Source organism: Silene latifolia, chromosome Y (assembly GCF_048544455.1).
Source record: "Silene latifolia isolate original U9 population chromosome Y, ASM4854445v1, whole genome shotgun sequence".
NCBI lineage: Eukaryota > Viridiplantae > Streptophyta > Magnoliopsida > Caryophyllales > Caryophyllaceae > Silene > Silene latifolia.
In genome coordinates this window covers 36,346,563-36,365,060 of record NC_133538.1, presented here as the reverse complement: position 1 = coordinate 36,365,060, position 18,498 = coordinate 36,346,563, and the positions used below count along the sequence as shown (strand labels likewise).

Below are 18,498 nucleotides of genomic sequence, written 5' to 3'. Positions count from 1 at the left end.
CTGTTTGTGCAGGGGATTTTGATTCGATAACTGATACTCGCTCGGGATTTTATTGTAGAAAGGCCGCTACAAACAAGAAGTATGACTACCGCAGAGGCACCTTTGAAGGCATTAACGACACTTTGGTCGCAATGATGGAACGCTCGACGGCTGTGGAAGCCAAGATCGCGGTGGAAGCTCCCATACCACCGCCCCTGGAAACTGAATTCGAAAAGAGGTTCCGACTAATAGAGGAACAGTTGAAGCTATCCCGAGGGGAAAATGTGCATTATGAGAATGCCAGAGGGTACATGCCGGTCCAGGACAAGCTACCAACCAATTTTGTCCTAACTGATATCCCAAAGTTCAAAGGGACGGAAGATCCATTACAACATATCCGTTCCTACAAGGAGTACCTTATTTGAAAGGGGTACCGCCGAGATGTTGCCCCACATTTTTGCTCAATCCCTAGGAGAACACCCGAAGGCGTGGTTCTACAGCCTTGAGCTTAAGAATTTCCCCACTTTCTAAGATATAGCGGTGGAGTTCTGCAAACACTTTGCTGATAATGCTGAGATTCAGACTACTGTGCGCACACTCGAGGTGATGACATAGAAGGATAAGGAGGGATTTACTGAATTCCTCAACCACCGGCGCTATTTGAAAGCGTGAAGTTGGCCAAAAGGCCAGAGGAGACTGAAATAGTAGATAAGTTCATCAAAAATCTTCGACCTGTCTACCGTGACGCTATCAAATATCAACATTTCGGCTCATTCAAAAACCTTATTCGAGTCGGAAGAAAAATTGAGGACGACGTTCGTTCTGCTGAGGCTGAAAAGCCAAAAGGGTATCAAGGTGCCTCCTCTTCCAAAGCTAAGGCATCTAGTTCTGCCAATCATATCCAAGCCATCGGTCTTTTGGGAGGAGCTCCTAAGGGATCGCAACGCCATGGGCCAAGAGCGTTCACTGACATCGGGTGTACCTATGCATACGCCCTCCAAAGGCTCTCGGCCCAAGGGAAACTGAACCCAATTGGTCCAACTCCGGACCCGCCTGCGGATCGACAGGGTAAATGGTATAAGCCCAACGCCTACTGTGGTTATCATCAAGGAAAAGGTCATGATACCAAAAATTATTACCGTCTTAAACATGAAATCCAAGACATGATCGAGAATGGGTCGCTCCCCATCCCCACCGTCCGACCTAACAACCTGAACAATCCTTTTGGCGACCATGCCAATACAGTATTCGTCGAAGACAATACCGATGTATCTCACTTAATCCAACCCATCTGCCGTCTCACTGGGTTTTTCATGGGGAAGGTCTATGTAAGCTGCTCTGAGTATATCCCTCAAGCTAAGAACGAAGTTCGAATTGGGGATTTTGCTATCGATTGCACACCATACATTCTCCGAAGCGAGAATGAAATTAATGGGGTCTGGGCTGACGATGAAGACGATATCTATCTCACCGAAGGTGCGATTATTCCCCGAACTCAGGCAGAAATTTCTAAATTGAGGAAAGATGTCCTCGAATCTAATCATTTGACTCGATCGGGACGTCCCTATCGTGTCGAGAAGGCAAACCATATCTCTATCTTTGGAGAACAGCCTAAGTAAGACACCCACCAAGGAGGCCACCTCAGTCCAGGCTCTTGGTGAAGGGTCGACCTCAGAGGCCTCCCTCATCAAGCAGTTACAAAAGACTAAGGCAGATATCTCCATCTGGGAGTTAATGTTGAGCTCGTTTGAACACCGACAAGCTCTGCTTCAAGCCTTAATGAATATGACCGTGTCACCGCACACTACTCAAGATGACGTGGTCTCATTTGTTGCTCAAAACCAACCTCGGCTCACTAATGCCGTAACTTTTTCTGATGAAGACCTGCCCTCATTTGGGCCACAACATTGTCTCGCTATGTACATCACGGTAGAATGCCGTCATAAGAGACTCCCAATGACCCTGGTCGATGACGGGTCTGCAGTTAATGTTCTCCCACTACGGACCGCTTTCATTTTGGGATTCGAGAAAAGCGACTTCGCACCCACTACGCAAACGGTTCGGGCTTTCGATGGCACAGTGCGTCAAGTGTCCGGACTCGTCACTTTAAGCGTGAATGTGGGAAAGGTGGAGCGCAAAGTCAATTTCCAAGTGATAGATGTTGCCTCATCTATCAACATTTTGCTCGGGAGACCATGGATTCACACAGCTGGAGCCGTGTCTTCTACCCTCCATCGCAAGATTAAAATCCCTCTCAAGGGAGAGGTAGTGACCATCGATGCTACTCCTATAATTGTGATGGGAGGAGATGTTACTTCCGAAGTGCAAACTGATAATACCGCCTTGGAGTCTTGTGGTTTTGAGGTAGTAAACGCAATTGAGTCCACTTTCGAGGCACCGAATATGGACTTATATACGGGAAGCCGTGTTTGTAAAACAATCTTCAAGACCGGAAAGTACTTCGGGTACTCCATGTACCCCCGAAGGGAAAATGCATTTCAATTGAAGTCGCCAGTGCCTAAGGGGACAAGATACGGGCTTGGGTATGAGCCAACTAAAGAAGACTCCCTGAGAAAGAGAGTCTCGATCGAAGACCGAGAAATAAAGATGGGGCCGTACTTGCTAACTCTAAACGGCCACTTTGTGATAGCCGGGGAGGAAATGTCGAGTTTAGACTTCCCCGAACCATTGTTCAACTCAAAGGCCAACAAGCTGGTCCCCGGAATCGAAGTATTCCGTGATTATTTCTATATTCCCGAAGACATTATGGCAGTAGCTAGAATAAAGAAGGAGTATGTTCCGATCGAAGATGGGAAAGCTATGGGTCTCCTCTTTGGAGAGGAAAAGAAGCCGGAAATACCAAACGAAGTCTTGGTAAACATGATCATAAGGAGTGATCGTTTCGATCCATCTACCCTCATTACTGATGTAGATCCTCAGAGGAATACATCTGGATGGCGGAAAACCATGAAATGGACCGACAACAAGGGTTCGCTTTTCAAGATGACCATTGGAGAAGGGCAAATGTTCAAGCCTGATGACGATTCTGAGTCTGAGTCTGAGTCCGAGTCTGAGTCTGACATAAGTCCTAAGGCTAAGTCTAGGGTTTTAGGTGTCGAAGATACCCCTTCCCAGATCTTTCCTTTTCCGTACCTCCCCTAGTGCTGGTATTCGGGGCTGTCCCGAATCGCTCCTATCTCGCCACCGACCTCGATCGGTTGGCCCAAATGCTAACGCAATTTGCGCAGATTTCAAATCAATAATAAGATGAATCAGTTTGCTTACGACTTGTCTCATTTATATTGCGATTCAATTGATTGTTTTAATAACGTTGAGAATGAGGTCGAGGATAGACAGGTAGAAGAAGAAGAGGAGGAGGTGGAACCGCCTCCCCAGTTAGTAAAAGGGTTGGAAGAATACGACCAAAGAAGCTCTGTGAATCGAAGATACCGTTCATTAATATGGGGACTACCTTAGAACCTCAGGAGCTTAATATAGGAACAACCTTAGATCCCGCAGAAAGGAAGGGGTTTGTTGAATTGTTGAATGAATTCAAAGATGTATTTGCTTGGTCCTACAAAGATATGCCGGGTATTGATAGGGAAATCGCAGAGCACAAGACTGCTTTCACAACACCATGGGGCACTTATTGCTACACAGTGATGCCGTTTGGATTAATAAATGCAGGTGCGACTTACCAGAGAACAGCAACGACGTTGTTGCATGATATGATTCATAAGGAAGTAGAGGTCTACGTCGATGACATGATCGTAAAATCGAAGGAACGTAATAACCATTTAATGGCATTACGAAAATTCTTCGAGAGGTTGAGAAAGTATAATATGAGATTAAACCCACAGAAGTGCGCGTTCGGGGTCACCTCTGGCAAGCTTTTGGGTCATATCGTTAGCCACCGTGGCATCGAAATCAACCCATCAAAGATTAAAGCCATTATGGAAATGCCCCATCCTAAAACCGAGAAAGAAATTCGAGGTTTCTTAGGCCGAGTGCAATACATAAGCCGTTTCGTCTCAAAATTAACTATGATCTGCGAACCAATTTTTAAGAAATTGAAAGTTCGGGAGCATATTATGTGGGATGACCAATGCCAAGCCGCGTTTGACAAGATAAAGGAAGTGTTATCTTCTCCGCCAGTTCTCAGTCCGCCTGTAGCCGGCTCGCCTTTATCACTGTATTTAACAGTTACAGATACCGCGATGGGAGCAATGCTGGCACAAACCGTTGACAAAGAAGAAAGAGCAATTTACTACCTTAGTAAAAAGTTCTTGGAGTATGAATCAAAGTATACAACATTAGAAAAGACATGCCTAGCTTTAGTCTGGGCAACGAAGAAGCTACGTCACTATATGCTCAGCTACAGTGTGAGTATATATTCCAGAATAGACCCCATCAAGTACTTGTTTGAAAAACCGGTGCTAAACGGCAGAATGTCAAGATGGACCCTCATGCTATCGGAATTCGATCTCAAATATGTGTCGCTGAAAGCGATAAAAGGAAAGGTCGTTGCCGATTTCTGGCCGATAATCCGTCGAAGAAAGCGACATTGTTGACACTTGGTCGTTCCCGGATGAGGATATTGTCCATGTCGAAGATGATGTATGGGATCTATATTTCGATGGGGCTTCGAATAACATGGGATGCGGAATAGGTATCCTTATCATTTCACCGAGAGGAGAGCACGTACCAGTTTCGATCAAATTGGACTTCGCCGTCACAAATAACGCCGCGGAATACGAAGCATGCCTACTTGGTTTGCAGAGCACTAACAAGTTAGGAGTCATGAAGTTGACAGTACACGGGGATTCCTCCTTGGTCATCAATCAAGTGACGGAGTCATGGAAGATCAAAAGTAGCAGCCTGGCACCCTACCGGGCTAAGATAGAAGAGCTAGAAAAACTCTTCGAAGAGGTGCGATATGTGTACCTCCCAAGGGAGGAAAATCAGTTCGCTGACACACTGTCAAAACTGGCAGCATTGATAAACATCCCTGATCATATGGATAGCATGCCATTGTGTGTCGAACGAAGGTCTTCACCAGCTTATGTAAATGCTGTCGATGATGCCGAGGAAAGCGAAGCCGAACCTTGGTATGCATCCATTGTGAGATTCAAAGAAGCAGGAGAATACCCTGCAGACCTCGATACACGTGGAAAGCGTGCATTGCGAATGTTATCCGCCCAATTCGTTAAAACTAACGATGGACAATTGTATAAGAAGACAAAGACGGGGGTGTCCTGTTGCGATGCGTCGACAAGACAACGTCAGAAAAGGTCATGGAAGAAGTCCACAACGGGGAATGTGGGCCGCATATGAACTCCCACATGCTAGTTCGGAAGATCATGAGGTTAGGATACTATTGGACAACAATGGAGACAGATTGTCGCAGATATGTCCGGCATTGTCACAATTGCCAAATATTTGCGAATATTCAACATGTACCACCTTCTATGCTATACACCATGACGTCACCTTGGCCTTTCTCAACCTGGGGAATCGACATCATCGGAAAAGTAAACCCTTCTGGAACAGGAAGGCATTGTTATATCCTAGTCGCTATTGATTACTTTACCAAGTGGGTAGAGGCCAAGTCTTACAAAGTGCTAAATGCGAAGCAAGTAGCCAAGTTTATTCAGAATGACATCATTTGTGACGAATGAGTGCCGCACGAGTTCATCAGTGATCATGGAACTCACTTTCAAGCTGAGACAGCCGTTATACTTGAAAAGTATAGAATCAAGCATCATAAGTCATCCCCATATCGACCTCAGACAAATGGAGCAGTGGAGGCCGCTAACAAAACGGTGGCTACTATATTGAGAAAGATGTCTGACAATTACAAGGAGTGGCCGGAGAAGATACCCTTCGCGTTGTGGGGATATAGAACATCCATCGAAACCACAGGGGCAACCCCGTACTATCTAGTTTACGGGATGGAAGCAAGACAACCGATCGAATCGGAAGTACCCTCCCTACGCATCTTGCTCGAAAGCCAGGTCCCGGAAGCGGATTGGGTCCAAGCCAGATATGATTCGTTGGTGTTGCTTGATGAGCGTCGTTTGAATGCGTTGTATCATGTTCAGCTCTATCAGAAAAGGATAGAGCGGGCTTTTAACAAGAAGGTGAAGCCCAGGGGAATTAATGAAGGCGATTTAGTTCTCAAATCAGTAAGGGCTCTATTACCGGTCGATCCAAGAGGGAAGTTTAAGCCTAATTGGCCCGGTCCTTATCTCGTGAAGAAGATACTCACAGGAGGCGCGGACGTTTGATGATTTGGATGGAAATGATTTCTCGAATCCAACGAACTGGATCAGTTGAAGAAGTACTATCCTTAAGACCTCACCCTCAAAGTTATGAAATAACACTTGAATTGTGATGTATTTGAATAAGTTTTAAGTTTGGCATTTGTTGCCACTGCCTGAAATGTTTTATGAGAGAACTATGACCTCGGTTTGATTCTGTTGAAAAGCAGATACGTAGGCAACCCTTGAAAAGGGTACAACGACAATAAAAATGAAATATTCAATGCAGAAACTGAGGATTTCTAATAAATAATACGTGTCTTTTATTTTGATAAATCCGGGCGACACCCATTACAAATCAAACTAACAGGAAAGCAAATAAAAGCATAATAGTAATACTAAATAATAGAGTCGTAACTACCACCTATCTTTAGTTGGGTCGCGTGTCCCGTCACTACGAGACGATGTCTCACCCATCATACTTCTTGTCCGTTTCTTCGGGGGACCACGCTGTCTTCTCGCGGGCCCAATCTCTCTTTTACGCTTGGTCGAGGGCCAAGTCTCTCTGCAAGTGTCGGAACGTCACCACTTGTAGTACCCAGTCGGTCCCACACGCTAGGAGCACCAGGTTTAGCCCTAGGGTTCTCGTCAGGCCTAGTCTCGGTCTCAGTCGGGCCCGGAATCGACCCAGTAAAGAATTGTCGATTTTTTAACCCCCTGTCATGCTTCTCCCGATCAATGGCATCATCTTTCTGTAGTTTCTTCCTTGCTTTAAGGCCCGGTTCTGTAGTCCATTTGAGATATGAAGGAGAAACCCAAGTAGACTCGCGTGGCTCGGGAATGCGCCACACGGTCCTTCGGCGCCACGCGTGGAGCCAAGTATGACATCTACCCTGAGAAATAACAAAAGCAGGACCTCGCGAAGCCTCCGTCGCAGGGACAATTTGTTGACGACCGAATTGGCGAAGCACTCGGTCCGGGTAAAAATAGACAGGGTGATCCAAGCCCAACAAAGTGACATACCGTGTATGATCAGTATCTGCGAGCCCGGTAAGTGAGCTCAAATGAAGCCATGGTAAGGACCAGCGAATGTGAGACCCTGTTCCGCTAATCAAGATATTTCGCCGAATCGGATCCTTGCTCGAATCGTAGCGCCGTCGCCGATTAGTGAGACTTCTGACATGATAATCTTCTGGTTTCAACGGCGGATCAATCAAACCAAGACGCTCGCTGAGCCATACCTGTTAGACAGCCAGAAAAAGGCAGGTCAAAAAAGAAAAAAAAAAAACGAAAAAAAAGAAAAAGAGACGAAGAAAAAAAGAAAATGGACGAAAAAAGAAGAGAAAAAGAGACAAAAAAAAAAGAGACGAAGAAAAGAGAAAAAAGAGGAAAAAAGAGAAGAAAGACAAACTTACAGTAGGCGGGTTGATCCCATGAATACAGCATCCGGATTGGCTTTTTGTGCATCCAAGCTTTTAATAGTCTCAGCTAGTATAATCCATGCAGGATTAGCACCATTCTCCATTTGCTCCACGACTCGGATTAGTCTAGCTTGGCCGCGATAAGATGGAATTTCTATCGCCCCCTCGAAACAATAAAGATGCAATAGAATGAGGCCAAAGGCGCGACGGCGATAAATGATCGGTATATCTGGGTCATTCGCACGCCGAAATCTATGCACTAGCGCAAGCAGGTCCACCTTTCCACCATCGACGATGGTACGAGCTTTATCACGCGACAAGTTTAGATATTCGCGGTATTTTCGGGTCCAGTTGGACACAAAGTCGGGAACCACAGGCTCTTGCGTGGTCCTCCATCCTCCCAAGACGGTAAATTCTTCAGGAAGGGGACAGATTTCTCCCTCCGGAAAAGCAAAGACATGATGCTCGGGATCCCACACTCTCAGGCACTCTTTAAGAAATGCGGGTTGAATCATGACTTGCCTCAGGAAAATAATTTGTTGAATTCTCGCCGCATTCAGATTTTGGATTTCTAAACCCTTGAATTCTGTCGCCCATCCCTTCATGGTCCCAAACAGGGAATTCATGACTAGTTTTTTCTAAGAAAGATATTCTTTTAAGCAGAGAGATTTCTGTTTGAGAAATTGTGGGAAATCTCAACCCTTAGCCCTTCCTTATATATGAAAAGAGATGAGGAATTGTGGAAGTATAATTCCTTTAGGTTTTGGAAACCTAAATCTTCTAGGAAATTTGGAAACTTGGAAGCCTACTAGCTTTAGGAAGTTTGGTAACTTTTTGAAATAAGAAAGCAAGTCCCATACCTCCTCTATTTTGGCCGTGTAGGGCCCGTGTAGCGCGCCAAGTGGGCCCTATCCGTCCCGGGTTTTGTTCGCTCATTTCTCTTGCGGAATTTGTCATAGTTCGTGCACCGAAGTGACTAATTTACAATCTCATCCCCTGCGCGTCCCGTGTTGAATTAACATCCCGTACACACTTACGGATTTTATTGGGTTACGCCCACATTGGTTACGGGTCAGAAAGTCCGAGTCTTTTCGTCAAAAGGTCGTGTCTACCCGTCGCTTTCACTCCGGAAATTTGAAATAAACTTCTGCGATTATTTTTTTGAAAATAAAATTGTGTTTTGATTTGAAAAATCATTTAACTCCAGAAATTTGAAATAATTTTTTCGCAATTAATTTTGTTGAAAATAAAATTATGTGTTGATTCGAAAAATCATTTGGATCCAGAAAACTGAAATAAATTCTCGCCTCGAAGAGGACAATCATTTTCAAGATATTCAAAGTTCGGGTCAATGACCCACCTTTTCTAAGCAATGTTCATGTCCGCGGGTCGATAGCCCATTTTCCTTTTCTTTCAACTGGGGGCTCTGTCGCCGTCGGCTCCAGAGACCCATCAAAATTCGGTCGATGACCATTTCAAGTATCGAAATGTCGCTACGTGAATCGCGTGCTATATATTATGATTAAATTTGCAGAATATGCTCCAACTGGGGGCTCTGTCGCCGTCGGCTCCAGAGACCACCACAAAACAGACAGGATGGCATCCTCCTAACAAAGATCGACAGCAGAATGCCACGGAAATGACATTTCCCCAACAGAAACGTCAGTTTCAGTGAATCGTTCTCCCTAGCAGAACAACGAAATTGATAAGCAAAGCGCAAGTTTTGTCTTTACTCACATGAACAATGGGATATTGGCATCCGAGCCGAAGCAGCAGAAAGCTACAGGCCATCGAGCCGAACTACGACGCGGGTTTGATTCCGTCAGAAACGGATACGTAGGCGCCCGAGGATAAGGCTCAACCCACCATATATGCAATTTATGGGTTGATGACTAACGATGATAATTTGACACAACAGAAGCAAGAGTCAATCCCCGACGAAGTTTCAGGTATGATCTCTTCTTATGGCTGGCGAGCTTACATACGCAAGTCTAATGGACTCTAAACGACCTGCAGAATCCTCAGGTCGAGAGGGACCTGGGGTATACTTTGACTTTCGCCCTGTCCAAGCCTCAGTCAAAGTGGGGGCTCTGTAGATACCCATATCTGTCGATATTGGAATTTATAGAAAGCCCGACAAACACCCGATGATGATAGGACACATGTATTCTTCAGTTGTCATTGTCATTATTTGGGCTCGTTTTACGATGTGGAATGAGCGTTGTCGATGGAGTATTTTATTAATTTAAATGATATTTAAATTAAAGCTTTTTTAAGTGAATTCATTTTATTGTTTTAATTTGAATTCATTTCCTTAAATTTATTTTATTGAAAATAAAATATATATTTTTTGATTTGAAAAATCATTCATTTTAAATGTGCTATTTGATTTGAAAAACCGAATTTGAAAATTTAAAACTCGTTTCAACCACGCGTTTTGGAGCTCGATTTTAGCTCGGTTTTTGGGCCCGTTTTCTTTACGAGTTGGCACGAATCTCGAGTACACTAACCAACCTAGGCCTCTACCCATTCAACCCCAGTTCGAACCCCCATATCCACACCCAAATATCGTCCTAAACACTCCCCAACACAGCCCAATTCCTTCCTTTACCCGTGTTTGTATAGCCCATCGAAAGCCCTTCTAAACCGACTCAAACTTGGTCCAAACCCGCAACCCATCACCACCCACCCGTGCTCCACATTACCCACAACAACCCAGCACCTAGAACACCACAAAACCCATCCAATTCCCGTCCCAAATACTCCACAAACAGCCCGCAACACAAGCAGGCCTCCTGTTTTGCGTGCTCAATCCCGAGCCCAAAACCCGCTCCAAACAGCTACCAAACCCGTGCCCATTAACCCTACACCATAACCTAGTATCCTACCCATATTACCTTAGCTTAACCACCAAGAAAACCCCCATACAATCCCTAAAAACCCCACGAATTAGCTGATGGACAGCAGCTATGCGAAACAGGCCGACTGCTTGTTGCCCTACTTTTACCCTTCGAAACTCCTTATAAATACCCCCCCTTCACCATACATTCATTCCACTAAGTTATCCTCACAACATACTGCAAATAAGAACCATCAATCGTCCAAAAAAACCCTAAACTAAAGCCGTGACAGCCGCTCGAAAACAGGGACACAAATCGTGTTTTTGAGTTTCTGTCGTGGTCTTTAGCCTTGATTCTCGTGCAAAAATCCCATTAAAGCTTCTGGTTTGTTTCCATATTCACAAAATTTAGTCTTTCTAGTTTCCAAAACATCTTTCGGTTTGAAAAATCGTTGAGAAACGAAGTCGTGGTGAGCGATTGAAAATCGCTGCTCAAGTCTGCCTTTTGAACGTGTTTGTTTCGTGATTTCAAAATTCAATTTCAATTGTCTTCGTCGACGACGGCCCCTCGAGATAAAATCTACGATTGATTACGACCCAAGACGGTGTCAACGATACATGTAGGTTGAGGGTGCATTAAAACTCCCTTCTCTCCTTTTTATTTCGTTTTTTATTGTTTATTTACTAACCATTGTCTAACATCGTCTAACCAATATCGAAACTAGAATAGTTTGAGTATGAGTTAAAGTACCATTCCGGCACCCGCGTTGACTTGAGATGGGAAAGAAATCCGCCATATCGGTCGGTCGTGCACCCCGTCTCATTTACATATCCTCGTGTTGGAATAGGGCAATTTAATAAATCGAGTTTTTTTAATTTATGTGTATTTATTTTTAACCATATAAAAATTGATTTTTTATGATTTTCCAGACCTATAATTTGTAATTTTAATTTAGGTAGATTTTCGTAATTTATTGCATTGATTTAGTATTTATTTTGTAATTAGCAATGTATTAATTCAAAACCCGCGCAGTGCACGGGTGAATTCTGACATATTTCGAAAATTTCAGATCCGTGCAGTGCACGGGTTTGTCCAAGTTTTGTGTTTTAATTTGCTTCCTTGTTTGACTTTGTTTGATTAATCCTTAGTTTAATTAGTTTATGTTTTAGATTTTAATTCACATTATTCATAATTTATATTGTATGTATGAGCTAACCACTAATGTTTGTTAATACATCTTATGCTAAGCGTAAGCCTTCCTATCCCTCTCTTTGGATGTGTTTTTCTAGTTTAATCAATGAACCTCACATGCTAAACCACTTCGACGAAGTTAAATGCATTTTAAACGACTTAGAATGAAATTCGCATGATAGGATTTAAATTCAATGGTTGCATACGCATGTGTTATCTTTCCGAAATAGCCATCTTTCACCTAGTAGAGACCGTTATTGCAACGGGCGGGGTTGGGTGTTATTTTAATGAAATTAAATTAACTTCCTAACACGTAAAGTCACACGAATTCAAATCTCTAAAATTGGTTTCTAAATTCCATTTAAAAATTTAGTGGCGACTCTTTTAAAATTAAAAATATTTTGAAAAAGCATTTGAGTGGAGCGTTTTTCCATGGTCCACACCTTCACGTTTTAAATCTACCAATGTGAACCCCATCTCATCAATGTGAATTCCTCTACGATCAACCCACTTACAACGAAAAACAGGAATCCTGAACTGAACATAGTCTAGCCCCCAGATTTCATTAATGACTCCAAAATATGACATAGTATCATAAGCAGGGTTATTATCTTTAGCACTAGCAACACTCATCGACGTAGCCATCAAAGCCAATCCACTATTTTGGTCAGTACTTCTATCATCTTGAAATTTTGTATAAAAGGAATACCCATTGATGTCATACCCTTGATAAGACAAGACATGCATCATTGGTCCATGGGCTAACCACCTTACATTCTCAGAAACTTCTCCACGATTATTTTCCAACTGAACATCAACTTTATCCGTGAACCATTTGATAAACGAACGATTATGCTCCATTGTTATCCATCGCTCTCCTTTAGAAGGATTTAGTTCTCTAGGAAGGTTTTGATGGCCCTCTATAAATGGATGAACATCAACCATGTGTTGGAGGATATAAAGATGTGCTTGATCAAGTATTTCACGATTAATCATGATTACTTTTTTGCCAACTGTTCCTTTTCCATCTATTCTCCCTTCGTGTCGAGAAGTTGGAAAGCCGATGGATTCAACATTTGACATGTAATCATTAGCAAAGTCTTGTGCCTCCTCTGCCACATACCCTTGAATCATACAACCTTCTGGTCGATTCATGTTTCTCACATAAGCTCCTAAGGTTTTCATATACCACTCAAATGGATACATATTTCTTAGAAATACTGGTCCATAAATTTTAATTTCTCTTACCAAATGAACAACAAGATGCACCATTATGTCAAAAAAAGATGGAGGAAAAAACATCTCAAGCTGACACAAAGTAATAACAACCTCTCGTTGTAATGCATTCAAAGTATCAGAGTCAACCACTTTGCTATATACTGCATTGAAAAAATAGCAAAGCCTTATAATAGCTTGTCGAACATGTTTTGGCAAAACTCCACGAAGAGCTACCGGAAGTAATTGTTCCATTAGATTATGGCAATCATGGGATTTCAAACCCACCAATTTTAACTCCTTCAGTGAGACAAGATTTTTAATGTTGGATGAATATCCTTGTGGCACCTTCATACCATGCAGACACTCACAAACACTTTTTTTCTCCTGTCGCGATAATGTGAAACATGCTGGAGGTAGGTAAGTTCTTGAACCTCTGATTTGTGGTGCTAGTTCAGGTCGAATTTTCTGTGACACTAGGTCTTCCCTAGCTTTGATACCATCCTTAGTTTTACCAGGAATATTAAGAAGTGTGCCAATCAAACTATCGCATACATTTTTCTCCACGTGCATGACATCTATACAATGTCTCACAGACAAGTGTTGCCAGTATGGTAAGTCCAAGAAGATGGATTTCTTTTTGTACAAAGTATCCGGACTTGGCCGCTTGTATGGTTTCCCAAATGAATTTCTGATATATTTAACTTTTTCATAAACTTCTTTTCCAGTTAAAATCTTTGGAGCTTCTCTATGTTCTGGTTTTCCATTAAAAGGTTTACTTTTTCTTCTATACGGGTGAGATCGGCGGAGAAATCTTCGGCCAGTAAGATACACATTCTTTCCACCATGAACTAAACGATCTGAAATCGTATCCTCCTCACAAATTGGACATGCTTTAGCTCATTTCACGGGATAACCAGATAAGTTGCCATAAGCCGGGAAATCATTGATGGTACAAAATATCATGGCATATAGTTGAAATGTCTCACCACGATAAGAATCATACACCTCAACCCCTTCATCCCATAGTAACTTCAAATCATCAATCAAAGGTTCTAGGTAAACGTCTATATCATTGCCAGGTTTCTTAGGTCCCGAAATCAGCAGTGACAACATCATATATTTGCGCTTCATACACAACCAAGGTGGCAGATTATAAACCGTTAGCAAAACCGGCCATGTGCTCCATTGGCTACTTAGATTACCAAATGGATTCATTCCATCAGTACATAATCCAAGCCTTAGACTTCTAGCATCAGATCCAAATTTAGGAAACAAAAAATCAATTGTTTTCCATTATGTGGAGTCAGCTGGATGACGAATTTTGTCATCTTGAACTCTGCCTTCAGCATGCCATACCAAGTTCTGAGCATCTTTAATATTTGAAAAAAGTCGCTTAAATCTTGGTATGATGGGAAGATACCACAACATTTTACATGGGGTTCCTTTATTCTTTTCGGAATCTGTTTTCTTATATTTGTAGCGTGCAGCCCCACACTTTGGACATTGGTTTAGATCTTTGTAATCTTTTCGATACAAAATACAGTCATTCGGACATGCATGTATCTTCACATAGTTAAGTCCCATTGGACACAAAATTTTCTTAGCTTCATAAGTACTCTTCGGGAGTTCATTGCCATCAGGAAGTATTTCACTCAACAAGTGAAGCAAATCTGTGAAACTTTTATCACTCCAACCATTTTTCGCCTTTAGGTTATACAATTTTAAAGTTGCAGATAAACGTGTGAATTTAGAACCAAAATAGACGGGTTTCAATGCATCACTTGCTAAGGTATCAAACACATGTGGGTCTTCTGTGCATTCTTTGAAATCATTAATCATATCATCTACTCGATCTTCGCAAACTACATCAAAATATTCCCCCTGAAATTTTCCTCCATCATCCGCTGAATCCCTACAGTTATTAGGCAACACATCCTCTCCATGCCAAATCCACCTTGTGTAACCTTTATCAATTCCATTACATAAGAGGTGATTTCTTAAATCTCCAACATCAACAAGCACATTATTCCCACATTTAACACATGGGCAATAAATTTCATTAAGGTTGTCTGAATGATTAATAGCATGTTTGACAAACTGATCCACCCCTCTCATATATCTGGGGTCCAAGCGATCAATAATCATCCATTCATGATCCATTCAAAATTTCCGTTAATTACCTACTCACAAGATCACTATTCCGTTATAAAGACTACAATCTAATAATATTTCCACAAAGATTTAACTTAATACTTCAAGAGAACTAACCTAAAAATTAAAATTATAAACCTATAGAACATACAGTCACAAGCATAATATGTCAAACAAGTTATTACACTATGGGTTGATAACAACTAAAAATAAACGCAAAACTCATACCATAAATAATTGTATATCATTTAAACAAAAAACGCATACCAAAAATACAATACTCCATAATAATTAAAAAGTACAACAACCAAATTTCTGTCTCACATGCTCTCTGGTTTATGTTTTTGATAATCTTCTTTTGGTTGAAGTTTTTCCAAATGAAGAAAACGAGTTTCTAAGAGTATTGGTAGCCATGCTTTTATGTATTACTCGGAATCATATCAGTTTGAATTATAGATGGAAAATTGAGTTTTAAAGAAGGCTTGAAGATAGCATTTCTATTACACTCTTGTATTTATATTATGTAGTTTGTTTTATTTTAAAATTGAATTTGTTGGAGAAATTTGACACCACAAGAAATGCTGGAAGCCATATTGTTGAAGTTTACATTACTCAATCTCTTGGCTACACAAACCATAAGCAGCATGCCGGTTTTGCTTGTCTATCTTCTTTCTGGTACTTGACCGTAGGTGATTACAGGCAATAGGTGTAAGAATGCTGGATTCTAATTTTAGAATGCTAACATATTGTTTCAAGTTTTTCAGCTTGTAATTATGTGACGTTGTCTATAGTTTAAGGTGCATTATTGTCTTAAATTTTATCCATCTTTGATGCAGAAATTACAAAGGCAGATCAGTGCCACCTTATTATGGCGATAAAATTTTATGACAGCTAAATTTTTTTACCTTATAATGATTTATTCTTATAAATTGAATGAGTAATCCTCAATCTGTACCATACATGAATTGGACAAAGACTCCTCAATCTGTACGAGATAGGTGGTCCAAGAACTTTGGCGTATGTATTGTTTCAATTGCATTACCTTCTTCCTCCGTCTTTTTCTTAATTGCATTACCATTTTTACTCAATTGTGTTGTACTCATAGTTTGGTGAAGAAACTGGATGTTTGAAGAAGATGAAGAAAATGGCATCATCCTGGTGTATCCTGAAATGGTTGTGTAACTGAGGTTTTTTTTACTGAAGTGGGTATCTGCTAATTTTGAAGAAGATGCACTTTTTTGCTCTTAAAAAGAGCTTGATTGATCCGATCATGTTTTGACTGATTTTAGCTGAAGCTTTTATTATTTGTCATCTGAAATTGACCCTCTAATGATGCCAATTTGTTTACTTTTTCAATGTTTCTGTGAGTGGATTATTTTACCCTTTTTAGTCAGTTTTGTTATTGGAGTATATAGCAGCATGAATTAGTATGATAATTGGAATGTTTGGGAATTATTGTTGTCAGTTATTTTACACTAATGCACCAGATCCTCTAACCTACTAACTACATACTTCAATTGGCTTGTACACTTGACTAATTTTTACTTGTATTCTTAATTACAGGATTGTTTCAATTGGGAGAAGGTGATTTGTTTCAGCTAGTAGCCAGATGTCCAGAAACAAACTCACATCTATGGCTGCTACTTCCTATTGTCTGACATCTATGGCTGCTACTTCCTATTGTCCCGGAGTGGCGAGGCAATTAGAGGAAAGAGTAAAACAATCGGAGAAGGCGCGTGAACAATTAGAGAAAGTGAGTGAAGAATTATAGAAAGCGCATGAAGATGACCGCTTACTCTTTGAGCAAAGATTGGAAGCACAAAGAGAAGATGTAATGAAGACAATGGAGGAACGTTTTCTACTAATGCAACACGAACTTATTTGCCACAACAATTCTCCCCGTCCTAACCCCGATGAGGATACGTTTGGTGGTAATGAAGGTGCTACAATGCAAGTGCGTTAGAAGTTATTAGACGTTAACGATGTGTTCAAGTGTTTGATTAGTAGACTTATATGATGTTTGAGTAATGGATTGGTTGCCAAGTATATGGAGTAGTATCTAAGTGTATGGATTACTTGGGTTTAGTTATAATATATAAGACTTTTCGATTGAAATTTCATTAATCACTTCCGTTGATAGTTAGATATTGATTTTGTGCATGGTTTAATTTGATTAGTGGTAATAGAAAAAATGGCAGCTATAGTAACGTATCACACAAAATAGAGACCGTTATTCATTTTTCAGACCGACAAAAGAGTCTCAAACCCACTTTGAAATTGATTTTTGGAGAAGTGATTAGGACCGAAGACAGTCGCAAATTAGCGTCCACGGTAAGATTTTGAGACCGCATTTGTTGGTTGCAAATTTGCGACCGCTTACCAATCGGTTCCAAAAAGTGGAATTTGTTACCAGATTTTCGGACCGTCACTTATCGGTCTCAAAATCAAAAAAGCGGTCTCAAAAACGGTTTTGAGACCTTCTTTATAATGTTTGAGATCGCTTTAGGCGGTCTCAAAAACGCGTGTTTCTTGTAGTACCGAGTTACTAATCTCTTTGTCCTCAATTTTCTCATGAATGTACGAAGAAAAGTTTTGAATATATTATGATCTTCAGCAGGCTAAAACTTTATTCAATTCGAAGTAGCTAAGAAACACGTTGCTCTGGTTATTTGCTGTTTTCAAGTCATCGATTGACAACATTGACGTTGTTCAAGATTATATTGAAGCAACAAAATCTGATGGTCAATCTTAAGCCTGAGAACCAGACTCTCCTTCTAAGAACCACCTGAGATGCCCAATTTTATTGTTTCATACTCTGCTATGTTTTAAAAAGCAGCCTACTGAATATTGATCACTAGATGAACACTGTATTCTTAAGCTTTTTGTACAAGTTCGAACCGCTTTTAGCTCATGTATTATTAAATTCGGAATATTGATTGTTTACTTTTTAATGAAATGAGAAAGTTTGACAAATTGTATTCTACAAAATGCATATTAAAAAAATTGCAGTACGAAATAAAGTGTTGCCTTCTCGACATTAAGGTGTTGCAGTTGATTACAAGTAATGTATTGCAACACCATCAAAATGTATTGGCCATTATGAATTAAAACATAAAAATGAACAATCGCTTACTCTTTATTTCTTTTAACCAATTATAAAAATGAGAAGAGACCTACAATAATGAACAACAGCAGCAACAACACTTAAATAACAACAAGAAACCCCTAAATTAAGACAAACCCCTAAATTAACAATAGGAAAACTAAGTATTGAACTAAAAAATTGATTAACATTAGAGTTAACCCTAATTTTCCTCACTCAATTTGATACTAGATTTTAGTTGTATTTAGCAATCAATGGAGAGTTGCAGAACTAAGCAATGAACCCAAAAAAACATTGAAGTGCACAACAGAAAAAATGAAATAAAAGATCAAAAT

General features: G+C 40.9%; 3 protein-coding genes and 1 long non-coding RNA gene across 4 annotated transcripts; 3 read left to right on the top strand and 1 right to left on the bottom strand.

Moving 5' to 3' along the window:
- The first annotated feature begins 4,779 nt into the window (after positions 1 to 4,779).
- Positions 4,780 to 5,313, top strand: LOC141627846 (uncharacterized). The gene has a single exon (XM_074441057.1). The coding sequence runs from the start codon at positions 4,780 to 4,782 to the stop codon at positions 5,311 to 5,313; it is 534 nt and encodes a 177-aa protein (XP_074297158.1).
- Positions 5,314 to 5,822: 509 nt separating this feature from the next.
- On the top strand, positions 5,823 to 6,266 carry LOC141627845 (uncharacterized). The gene has a single exon (XM_074441056.1). The coding sequence runs from the start codon at positions 5,823 to 5,825 to the stop codon at positions 6,264 to 6,266; it is 444 nt and encodes a 147-aa protein (XP_074297157.1).
- A 7,936-nt stretch (positions 6,267 to 14,202) lies between these two features.
- Positions 14,203 to 15,069, bottom strand: LOC141627844 (uncharacterized). The gene has a single exon (XM_074441055.1). The coding sequence runs from the start codon at positions 15,067 to 15,069 to the stop codon at positions 14,203 to 14,205; it is 867 nt and encodes a 288-aa protein (XP_074297156.1).
- A 942-nt stretch (positions 15,070 to 16,011) lies between these two features.
- LOC141634405 (uncharacterized) lies at positions 16,012 to 17,364 on the top strand. Its single transcript, XR_012539124.1, has 2 exons — positions 16,012 to 16,077; positions 16,166 to 17,364. It is a non-coding gene; the product is annotated as an uncharacterized LOC141634405 (long non-coding RNA).
- Positions 17,365 to 18,498: the final 1,134 nt, after the last annotated feature.

Coding starts and splice junctions, on each gene's coding strand:
- LOC141627844 (XM_074441055.1), bottom strand. CDS start 15,069: ATGGATCATGAATGGATGATTATTGATCGCTTGGACCCCAGATATATG.
- LOC141627846 (XM_074441057.1), top strand. CDS start 4,780: ATGAAGTTGACAGTACACGGGGATTCCTCCTTGGTCATCAATCAAGTG.
- LOC141627845 (XM_074441056.1), top strand. CDS start 5,823: ATGTCTGACAATTACAAGGAGTGGCCGGAGAAGATACCCTTCGCGTTG.